General features: G+C 38.2%; 1 protein-coding gene across 5 annotated transcripts in view; it reads left to right on the top strand.

The window, feature by feature from the left end:
- Positions 1–12,344, top strand: part of Acaca (acetyl-CoA carboxylase alpha) — a 284,858-nt gene that overhangs the window by 150,695 nt on the left and 121,819 nt on the right. For all 5 annotated transcript variants that reach the window (XM_029562520.1, XM_008831314.2, XM_017797626.2 and 2 more), the window contains 5 exons: positions 453–596; positions 1,470–1,566; positions 2,791–2,898; positions 8,379–8,435; positions 8,727–8,771. In XM_029562520.1, coding sequence (XP_029418380.1) covers positions 453–596; positions 1,470–1,566; positions 2,791–2,898; positions 8,379–8,435; positions 8,727–8,771 — 451 coding nt within the window. The remainder of the gene's footprint in view (positions 1–452; positions 597–1,469; positions 1,567–2,790; positions 2,899–8,378; positions 8,436–8,726; positions 8,772–12,344) is intronic.

Below are 12,344 nucleotides of genomic sequence, written 5' to 3'. Positions count from 1 at the left end.
ACACACACTATACCTGGGAATACTTAACCTATTATAATTCCTAAGGAAAAATGTCTTAAGAATTGCATAATTACAACTTACTTGGCTTGCATATTTCCTTCTAAAGGAGGGAAGGGAATGGGGAAGATGCAGGATGGTTTTTTGCCCTATGTTCACTTCATTCATCCAATATATTATGCCATTGTATTAAAAACTGCCATGATTTTCTGACAGAGATTAAGTTTCTATTTGAAGAAATTTGGGAGTGATTAAAAATATAGTTTATATTGGGAAATGCAAATAAAACCTGAGCCTTGCTTACAGCCTTATCTGTAGTGGGTGAAAAACCACATCTGCTCTGCAACCTGACCCTACACGAGCATTTTCTCCTTGCTCTTCTTCCCTGTTGTTAATCTCCCGGATCCTTGCCCCCTTACTCCTTTTCTAATGAACTTGATTGAATTACCATTTAGAATGTCCTTCGCCTCCAACCTCAACCACTACGGCATGACTCATGTAGCTAGTGTCAGCGATGTGCTGTTGGACAATTCCTTCACTCCACCTTGTCAGCGGATGGGCGGAATGGTCTCTTTTCGGACTTTTGAAGATTTTGTCAGGTAAGACATCATGGGACTATGTCTGTACACCGGGAACCATGGACTTCTCTCTTAGGGTCTCACCTTTCTGAAGAATAAAGTTCTCCTAAATAGCCATGAGACAGCTAAGGAAATATAGCCTTAACTGTTACATACCTACAGAGAGGTAGATATTCTCCCATTTCCACTGCTCATTCAGACTTTCAAAAGCATCTCCTTGCAGTATGAGCCTGGTCAGGAAAAAGAAAAAAAGAGGGAGGGAGGGAGGGAGGGAGGGAGGGAGGAAGGAAGGAAGGAAGGAAGGAAGGAAGGAAGGAAGGAAGGAAGGAAGGAAGGAAGGAAGACAAAAATCATCTTTTCCTTAGGAGCTAACAGAAAAAGCTGTCTGCTTTGTGGTGAGTGAAATGTCAGGAGAAATTAAACACAGCCTTACAGTGAGCCCCACCAGAGACGATACATCTTTTGATTCAGTGCATTCACCATCTATCTCTTGATGTATACTGATGCATTACCCTAGGGGGAGGGGTAATTACATTGGTCTGTCACTGTTCCAGTCCCAGGTTCCTTCTGTTACTTTAAGAGCGATGGTGACAGCTATGCACATATCTTACATATGAAAACAAAACCAAAAAAGCTTTATATCATTCTTTTTAAAAAAGAAAAAATATATATGGTTTATTAAAGTTTAAACAATCCATCCTCCTAATTTCTGCCACTTGGTGATATTTTGCATGTCATCTCTAGCCACTGGTATTTCTCTCCAGCTGACTATTGAGCATAGCATAGGATAGATTATTCTTTTAGACTGAGTTGCTGTGGCAGCGTTAGTTTCCTGCCACTTAGGTTTTCTGCCACTTGGGCTTTCATTGTGGGTATTTCTCTGGTGTTTTTCAGGATCTTTGATGAAGTGATGGGCTGCTTCTGTGACTCCCCACCCCAAAGCCCCACATTTCCAGAGTCAGGTCATACATCACTCTATGATGAAGACAAGGTATGGTGTCTTCTTTGGAAGACTGCTTTCTTCTTTCCAACATGGGACTTGTTCTATACTGTATCTTTAGGAATATCATTGAGAAGTCACCTTTTTATACTACTCTGTATTTTTTAATTTTGTATGCCTCTTCTACATGTTTATTTTGAAAGTAGATGGATAAAAAATTCTAAATTTATAAAGTACTATATTAATTTTTTAAAATATTTTATTTTTATTTTATGTGTATGTGTGTATTGCCTGCATGTATGTGAGTACACCCATGTCGTGCATTGCCCGCAGAGGACAGAAGAGGCTGTCGGATCCCCTGGAACTGGAGTTACAGACAATTGTTAGCTTCCATGTGGGTGCTGGGACTACGAACGTGGGTCTTTTGCAAGAACAGCCAGTGTTCTTAATCGCTGAGCCATCCCTCCAGCCCATTACTATATTAATTTTAAAGTATTGTGTAGAATGGGTTCTGCTACATCTATTGTAGCTGAAAATCCTATTCAGTGATGACTTAAGTCTTCTTATAGTGGCACTATTAGGGTCAGAAGATGCTGGACTTAGACTGCAAAAAAGTAGACATTTGTGGCCAGGCATGGTAGTGCATGCCTTTAATCCCAGCACTTGGGAGACAGAGACAGGTGGATCTCTGTGAGTTAAAGGCCAGCCCAGTCTACATAGTGAGTTCCAGGCCAGCTGGGGTTACAAGGAGACTCTGTCTCAAAAAAGACCAAAAAAAAAAAGAAAAAAAACTGGTTGCAAAATTGTCTTTTTAAATCCCTTCTTTTGCTTTCTCAGTAAACAGTTATGTCCTTTTCTTAATATTTTCCCCCCATGGTTTGATATAGCCATTACTTGATAACATGTAAGGAAATATACTATATAGAAATGTGTTAAATGGCTTCTTGTACTATATCTCATTACATTTTGTGAAGAAATGAGGCAGATTGTTTCAACCCCATTTTTCTAGTGAAAAAATTGAGGCATAGTGACCTTCAAGTTCATGTCAAGATTTGATGCCACCTCAAACTACTGCCTTTGATGTCTTTTATGTACTTTACTTCATCTCTGCTTTGGCAGTTAGGCAGCAGTTTGGGTTTACTTATTCCTACTCATTGGCAAACCTAAATATCCTGTGGACATACACCTCTTTGTTTTACCTGGAACTATATCTTTCTCCAGCTTCTGTAGCAGCCGGCCTCAGACTTTTATTCAGTTTATATTCTTGGCTTACAGGTTCCCAGGGATGAACCGATTCACATTCTGAATGTGGCTATCAAGACTGATGGTGATATTGAGGATGACAGGCTGGCAGCTATGTTTAGAGAGTTTACCCAGCAAAATGTGAGTCCTTGATTGGGTTAAGGCTGGTGGTAGCCCTTTCCTGCTGTTTGCATCATAGTCTTCCTTATCAATTGCTACTTCTAAGGCTTATCATTGATAATGACTGTGTCTTTTATCATAACTATCAAAACTATGGTTTTGATATAGGGATAAAATTCCAAAGTAATTTAGTGGTATATAGTGAGTATCTTTTTGTGTCAGGATTTCAAATATATAATGTTTTAGGGGAAGTATGTTCCCACACATCTTCTAGAGCTTCAGTCTTCCACATCCATTACTCAATCTTGAACTCACCTACTGAATATTGTTTTTTCTTTGGTGACTTAATTCCATATGTGTCCAAACTCTACTCAGATACTTTCTGTGTCCTTTCCCTCCCTTGAAAGTATTTGTTATATTTCCGTTTCCTTTTATTTTATTTTTTGCCACTTAAATCTCACACTGAAATCTAACTCCATAGTCTAAACTTAGATTCTTAGCATTTTCATCACCTTTCACTTAGGATTTCTCTCTCTCTCTCTCTCTCTCTCTCTCTCTCTCTCTCTCCTTTCTCCTCCTCTTCTTCCTCCTCTTCCTCCTCCCTCAGTTCTGAAGGTCTTAGAATGTGAATCAAATTTCACCTCTTCGATAGGACTTCTGAGTAGCTAACTATTCATTTTTTCTGTTGCTGTGATAAAACATCAGGACCAAAGGCAAGTTATAGAAAGGAAGAGTTTATTTTGTCTTACAGTTCCAGAGGGATAAGAGTCCATCATTGTGAGGAGGCACAGGAAGTAGAAGCAGGAAGCTGAGAGCGCAAACAGGAAGCAGAGAACCAACTAGACATGGGGCAAGACTGCACCTCCTAAAGATTCCATGACCCTCTCAAACAGCACCACAAACTGAAAACAAATTGTTCAAATAACAGTTTGTGGGGACAGTTCTCAAACCACCACACTAACATTACTTGATCTCTTAAATTATCCTTTTAATCTATCAGCATAATTTTTTTAAAGATTTTATTATTTTTCATTTTATGAGTGTAAAATTTTATTTTTTTGTATAAGTGCACCCATGTCATGCAGTGTCCACTGAAGGCAGAAAAGAACATCAAATACCTTGGAATTGGAGTCGCAGATGGTTATTAGCTGCCATGTGGGTGCTGGGAACCAAACCTAGGTCTTCTGGAAGAGCAACTAGTGCTCTAAACTCCTGAACCACCTTTTCAGTCCCAACTTAACATTTTTAAAAAACAATGGTAATAATGTTTATTTATAAAGATCCTCTATCTAAAGCCAGGCATGGTGGCACATACCTTTAATCCAAGTACTCAGGAGGCAGAGTCAGGTGGAGTTTGAGGCCAGCCTTGTCTACATAGCGAGTTCCAGGCCAGCTGGGGCTACTAGGAGACCCTGTCTCAAAAAGACAAAAAAAAAAAAGAAAGAAAGAAAAAAGAACCTGCATCTAAATTAAATTTATTTGCACCTTTCCACAACCCTGTGGGTTTACATTAGTCAGGAATTAGTCTAGTTAAACAAGAGGAGAAAAGGTCAAGATGAGGGATTAAAGCCCCTTTGCCTCCAACTGGAAGATGATGAAACAGAGGCTCTAGGGGACTCAGATCTAGATTTGGAAAGTAATACATTTATATCCCCAAAGATACTTATATAGTTAGGGAACTAAATAGGCATGCTTTAAACAATAATCTACTGTGGTGAGTGGTACTAGGACTGAACCCAGGGCCCCCTTTATACCATTCAAAATGTTCTTCTATTGAGCTATACTCCCAGTTCCTTATAATTACATTTCATTGTGATATATAATGGATGCCAAAGTGTCCTCTTAAACTGCCTTTAATGACCACACCCATGTGTTGCCTTTGAACAGACAGTACTTAGTCTGTAGTGCTTGTATAAACAACTCAGTGGATATTTTAAAAACTTAATTCAAGGCCAGGTGCGGTGGCACGTCTTTAATCCTACCAGGCAGAGGCTGGCAATTTCAAGACCAGCCTGGTCTACATAGTAAGTTCCAGGCCAGCTGGGGCTACAGGGAGACCCTGTCTCAAAAGACCAAAGACAGAAAAAAAGCCTGACAAATAAAAATTTAATTCAGCACTCTAAACTATTAGTGCCACCCAGCATTCTTATGAGGTAGTGCTAACGTGAATCATTTACTCTAACAGTCTCACAGTGGGTAAAATGATGGTGAGATTGCAATAGCCAACACAGGGGAAAGGTACTTCCAGAGACATGCAAAGAGGGGGCCTGGTAATTTTTCTTTAGAACAGAAATACACTTTCCTTCCCGCCCTTAGCTAGTGACTCTCTAAAATTAACCTTCGGCCAGTGACCAAGGCTGCTATTGCTGTTTCATAGAATAAGTCAATGAAAGTTTGTCTAGATTTTGAGACACTAATTGCCTATATTTGATTGTTTTAATTTGCAATTTGCCCACCACATTATGCTTTGTATTTTCCCAAGACCTAAGTACTGAATATCATCATACAGTGATTTAAAGATGCTATTTCTTCGTGTTCACAAACAAACATAGGGAAATCTAGCACCTTTGCTTGAGACATTTAGAAGGGTCTGGGTGGAACATGCTAGCACTACAGCCTAGAGAAACCATTGACTTCATCAGGTTCTCTCTTTGTCTTGGAATATTTGATATTTTCATTTACTTATTTTAAAAAGTATGTATATATAAGAAGGAGAGAAAGCAATTTTTTAAAAAAGAAGCTGAAGTGAGAACTTGTTTTTCATTTCATAATCATACTCCTAGCACTTTAGAAAAGTTTTTTTTTTAAAGCACACATTAAACTATCAAATAGGTTGATCCAAATTGTACAAATAATCTTCTAGTCCCAGCATGTCTTTTTTTCTCTCATAGAAATTAGGATCGTGTTTTTGTAAATGACTTGTGGAGGAGATTGAGGCAGGCAGTGTAAATGGAGTTTCTCCAGGTGATGACGCCTAATCGCTGGGTAATAGCTGTGGACTTGCTGTGAGACCTGCATTATTACAATGTAATCAGAATCCTGTTGCTCTGCTGTTATTGTCAGCCACTTGTGGAATTTTAAAAGCAATAACAATTTTGATTTTAAATCATGGCATTATTAAAGTTATTTTCTTCCCTTGCCAGAACATAGCTATTGATGCTTGTCTTTGAAGGACTTGGCTGTAGTGGAATTTTTTGTTGGTATCTGAAATATTTCTGTTGCTCAGCATACTGAGAGACAGAACATCTCCACATCTCCTTTTAACAAAAGATTTTAATTGTAATGTTAATATTTATTTATTTATTTATGCTAAAGGGTATGATAACCATATTGATAATTTTTTAATGTGGTTAGATCAAAATTTACTTATATTTGACCTAGGAATTTATTATTGAAATTTTTTATAGAAAAATTTTTTTCTGATTAATTTTTTGCTTATGCTATCAATAATATTAGTGTTATTACTCAGAATACCATAGCAGAAATACAGAAATAGGAGGAAATAGCCCAGAAGCATGCTGGGAGAGAAAATCACTTTGAATTTAAAAAAAAAAAAAAAGAGCAAAATAAACCCCATGTACTACCTTGAACCTTAAGAACTGGGAGCTAGCAAGATGTCTCAGAAGATAAAAAATGCCTGCTGCCAAGCCTGGCAACCTGAGTTCAATCCCTGGGACCCACAAGGTGGAAAGAGAGAACCAGCTCCCACAAACTCTCCTCCGGTCTTTGAACATGCGCCATGGCACATTCCTGCACACATATGCATATGCACAGACACAGATAGATAGATGAATGGATGTAAGTTTTTCAGTTAAAATTGGTTTATAAACATTTCTTAGTTCAAATTATAACAAAGATTGTAATCAAAATGTAGTCTGGCTGTAAGTTATAAAAGTCCTCGAACCTCTTTCTTTGTATTCTTCCTGTATTCTCTCAAGTTAATTCAGTTGGTGGACTTGCTTTCCAACTTTATTGCCATGTAGCCCCTTTGTTAGGGACCTTTAAAAACATTTAGTACCTACTTTTTTTTGCCTTTTGAGGTAAATGAACAGTACAGAATTGTGGAAGACTTAGGTACAGAAGTTCAGACTCCTATAAGAGGCTGTCTTGAAACTGCTAGTTTCTGATTCCTTCTAATATACTGTTTGTGCCAAGTAAAGCTATGAATGGTCTCCAAGTTTAAAAACTATTAAACATTGTTTTTAATATCACCCCTCCTTTTTTTAAAGACTGCAATTATGTAGTCTGGGCTGTCGTTAAATTCGTGATTCTTTTCCTTCAACCTCCAGAATGCTGAGATTACATGCATGCACCAAGCACCCTAACAGTTTTTTATAATTTTATTTGTGTGTGTGTGTGTGTGTGTGTATGTGTGTGTGTGTGTATGTGTATGAGTGTTTTCCCTGCATATATGTAAGTGTACCACGAGCATGCAATGCTCACAGAGACCCAAAGAGGGTGTTGCATCCCTTGTAACTAGAATTACAACCATCATGAGAATGCTGGAAACTGAACCTAGGTCCTCTGGAAGAGCAACCATGTTCTCAACCACTGGGCAGTCTCCCCAGCCCCCCTGCTTCTTACAATTTTTAAAGAGATCCTTTAAAAGAAAATTACTTCATATAAAGTATAGAGGAACTGTTTTAGAAGAACACAAAGGATTTAGGATTAGGTTGAGTGCTAGGAATCCAGTATCTAATGGTAGCTAGTAGCCATAATCTAAACAATAGTTAGGACCTCCTTTTTCTGTTTTATAGACAGTTACTTCTTTCTGCATGGTTTCATTTAGCTTCTATTTCAGTATTAATCTTCATGGTTGAATCCATGCACAATAATATGATTTCTATAAGCATAAATTATGGTACGTATTACAGTATTTTATCATTTCTGTGATAAAATACTCTTAACAAAAGCATCTTAGAGAAGAAATGGTTTATTTTAGCTCACAGGTCCAGGTCAAGGCAGCTGTAAGTTGAAGCAGCTGGTCACATCCACAGTCAAGAGCAGACAGAGAGTGCTTGCATGTTTGTGCTCAGCTTGCTTTTCCCACTCTTACACAGCCCAGCACCCAAACCCAGGGAATAATGCTGCTCACAGTGGGCAGGTTTTCCTACTTCAGTTATTAACATAATCTCAGTAATCTCCTTAATCTCAGTAATCTCCTAAAGCCATGGATATAGGCCAACCTGACTTAGTTCCTCACTGAGACTTTGACAATTAAAACTAACCTTCAGTAAATTTTCCCTTGATGTGAATCAGTTCTGAGACCTCACATGATTCTTTCTCCTCCACAAAATTCTCTTATAAGGTTGTCCAGATCAATATAAAACCTATTCCTTTAGGATTTAGTCAACCACGAGCCATGTTCTAATTTATTTACAAGTTTAAAGGTTCTAAGCTGAAGTCTAGATATCCAGTAAGAGTGCATATTCAAATTAGAGTCTGTTTAGACTGAACAAGGTGAAATTTTGGGTAATGTCATATATATCTTCTGTTCATAGAAAGCTACTTTGGTTGAGCATGGGATTCGGCGTCTTACGTTCCTGGTTGCACAAAAGGTATTGTCATGTGAATTGTATCTGTCTGCTATTTTTATGCTGCTGCCACAATTTTTAAAACTAGGAAATGAGGTTATAATATTATGCTTATTTATAGATTTTATGCAGAGAAATAATTATTTCTCTGTAAATTTAATTTTTTAAATCTTAGATAATATTTTAAGTTCAGGGAAAAGCTTTCTAAACATCATCTGTGACTCAGTTTGTTTTTAATGTTATTACTAATTGCCAGTTTCTACTAATTTTTCTCTCCCCCACCCCCCGCCTCATCTCCTTTTTTGTACTTCAAAGGATTTCAGAAAACAGGTCAACTGTGAGGTGGATCAGAGATTTCATGTAAGTAAAAGGAACAACTATAAAAGATGACTTAGTGTCTTATCTTTTGGCATTGATTATTTAAACTGAGTATGTCTGAGTTATTTGGAAGGGCTAGACTCATGTATGCCTTCTTTCAGAAAGTTTGATAATGAATATTTAATTCTATCAAATGTTCTACGGGATGGGTCCTTTTTTTCACTCTATAATGAAAGTTTCAGTGTACCTCTGAGAAATAGCTACTAGTAAGCCTGTGCATTTCTTTAGCTGCATAAGATAGAAATAGGAAAGTACCAGCAGTTTCTCTAGTGCACATAGTGAGTCATTAATCAAGCAGTGCCTATTGTACTTTGAGACCCTGACTTCTACTAGATGGATACAAATTCTGTTATCAAGAAATCTTAATTCTGAGGACCAGTAAATTATTATTTTAAATGCTTTTTAAAGACCAAGTTGCTATTTTTATCTTATGTTAATCCTGAGGAAGAATAAATAAAAGTTAAGCACTCTGTTTGTTCTTCCATTTAACTAAATTATATCTTAATATTTGTGAGACTAAAATTTTTATTGGAAGGAAAGTGAAGCTAATACAGGCATCTGATCTGTTGTATACACTCTGGTCATACTCAGTATAGTGATAGCAATAAGGCCAGAAGCCTAGCCTGCAGTCCTGACGCCATACTCAGAAGGACTGATTGTAGTCTTACTGATTCTCTGTAGTTAAACAAGATTTCAGAGGGTGAGGAAATCTTAAATTTCCTGAGACACTTTTACTGGTTTGTTCTTGTTTATTTATTTATTGTAGCAATTAAGTTAATTAAGTTACTATTTTTTTTCTTTTAAAAATATTTTTTATTGAATTTTTGTGTATTTCATATAGAACATCTTAATCATCTTTATACTACCCTCTTCCCCATTGACCCTCTCCCAATAGCCACACACACACTTGAATTTATATACTCTGTCATTTATGTTAAGGCTTATCATGTCAAGTTTGTGTCCCCAGTGGTCCCTCAGTGCAAGTTCATCCATTGAGGTCTAGTCAGACTATCTAGCGTCCTTCCCTTTAAGAAGATCAATTCTTTCTCACCCAGAAGTAATCAGCTGCCAATATTTCTTAGACTAAGATTGGGGCCTGCTGTCCATTTCCACAGTTCTGTGCTGGGTTTTTATCTGCTTGAGTTTGTGCGGGTCTTGTGCATGATGACATCATTGCTGTAGGTTCATATGAGCAAGGTCCCAGGAGCCTGTAGGACTCTTATTCCATATGGTCCTGCACCTCCTCCCTGATTCCTGCAATTTTTCCACCCCCTCTTCTGCAGGGGTCCCTGAGTCCTGGGTGGGTGGATTTTAATATAGGAGACCTGTCCAAGGACCTACACTCTGTAACTTTAAGGATCCATATTTTGCACATAGTAAGAAATTACATTCTTCTAGGGATATGACAGCCTTTGGTTTTTCTCTAAGATCTGTGACCCCTCTAGCTATGTGTATTTGGCTAGGTTTATAGCACCAGACCTGAGTTTCCTCCCATTGAGTGGACTTTAAGTCCAATTAGGTAGCTGTTAATTACCCCCAAGATAAAAAGTGCCATTATTGCACCAGTGTCATTTGCTGTGAGGGTCATTCATGTGGAATGAAGATGGAATTGGACCATCCATTGATGTTTTCCCTTACTAGCTTGCACAGTGCTCTTCAAAGCTATGAGAGCTAACCTTCAGATTGCCTTAAATTTTTTAAATGGAGCCATCATTTTATGCCTATTGTTCTTCAACTTTTTTTTTTTTTTGGTCTTTTTGAGGCAAGGTCTCCCTGTAGCCCCAGCTGTCTTGGAACTCACAGTGATCTGCCTGCCTCTGCCTCCCAAGTGCTGGGATTAAAGGTGTGCGCCACCGCAACTGGCAACTTTTTTTTTTTTAATATATTTTTAAGAATTTTTTTAGAAGCATTTCATTACAGCTTTGACATACTCAACAGTTTCCAGAGCAAAGATACATCTCTTTCAAAAGTGGCTATAAAATTTCTAGGTTTGCTGTTGAATTAATACAATTATACAATATTGAACTCAGTATAAGCCCTGTAAGACATAAAATTGAATGAGTTTTTAACCTTTAAAAAAGATCTCCATTTCATTTTAAAATGTACTATTTCTTACAGAAAGACTCATTGTTTTTGCTACTAACGCTGAGATGTTGATGCATGTGTCTTTTATCTGTATGTATCTGATTATTACTAGTCACAATCGGTTACACTCGGATCCCTGGCACCTGTGTATGTCTATAAAGTCATGGGGTAGATTTCAATGATAATGTTTATCATCTCTACTAATTAACATGATGTAAATTTTTATGCTTCCTCCTCAAATATAATAAATTTTTTATCTGCTGATTTGTGTGTGTGTGTATATATCAAACCATCTTATTCAACTATACACCCACTTCCCAGATGGCACCCTTACTTAGCCTCCCTCCCCCTGACTAGAGCCCTTATACTCTGTTATCTCTGTTACTGTCCACTGTGTTGTCAGCACCCCAGCCAATCCCCACTATTTGCCCTTCTGGTGAATCTAGTCAGCCTATCTAGAAGTCTTTGTTTTAGGAAGGTCAGCTGTTCCTCATCTAGCAGCAATTGGTTTGCAATATTCCTTTAGATAAGATTGGGGTCTGCTGTTCATTTTCCCAGTACTGTGCTGGAGAAAATTTCTATCTGGGAGTCCCTTTGGCCACCCTGGCCAACAACTCAAAAGACGGTATCTCCTATCTGGCATTGTTGCTTGTTATATAGCCTTCAGCTATACATATGGACTCTTAAAAGATTATATTGGCCCCTTTAATATTTGGTTATACTTTTAAGGCCATACAGTTGGCCCAGATAAACCAATTTATTTTTACTCTTAAGGCTGTTTGAGGATCTGTTCCTCAGGGGTCACATGGGCTTGGGAGGAGCCTCTGGTTCCTTTCTTTTACCAGTTCTGCCTATGTGAAGATAAGTCAAAGGTCCTGCTCGACCATGGCTGGCTTTGCTTGGAAGCATGGAGGAAATGATTCCTCTGTATTGACCCCTCCTCTTTGTAGACTGGACACTGGTTCAAGTCCATCTCATGGGGTCTCCTTCGGCCTCCTTGATCAAGAGGACAGGTGACCCACCACAACTACATTTTGAGAGGTGCTCATAGTCCCCTGGGACTAGTTGACCTAGGAGGGCAAGGAGCAAAAAGTGTCCTTTATGTCCCTCTGACCAAATTATTATAGGCCTCAAAGTATGTCTGTTAAACATCCAAGAAGGTTAGTTCCTCCAGTCTGGTACTTTTAATTACTGTGTGTCATGTAGGTAAATCTTGGGCAAAGACCAGTTGTTCTCAGATAAACCTTACCTAGACATATATTTCTTGATCTGCTATGTATAATTTGTCGGTAGGTTGTAGGAGTAATACGGTTCCCTCTGGTTTTCAAAACTAGCTAGGCATTATTTATCTCCCGCATTGTCTCACCCCTCCAGCATGGTTTCCCACTTAAGGTGCCCCCATTTCCCCCCTTTCTCCATTACTAATACCCTTCTCCTATGGTCCTACCTCTCTTGAGCTCCTTCTTTCCC

Source organism: Nannospalax galili, unplaced genomic scaffold, assembly GCF_000622305.1.
Source record: "Nannospalax galili isolate Female #2095 unplaced genomic scaffold, S.galili_v1.0 scaffold1430, whole genome shotgun sequence".
Classification (NCBI taxonomy): Eukaryota; Metazoa; Chordata; class Mammalia; order Rodentia; family Spalacidae; genus Nannospalax; species Nannospalax galili.
The sequence above is the reverse complement of the archived record's forward strand: the minus strand, read 5'-3'. Positions and strand labels throughout refer to the sequence as shown.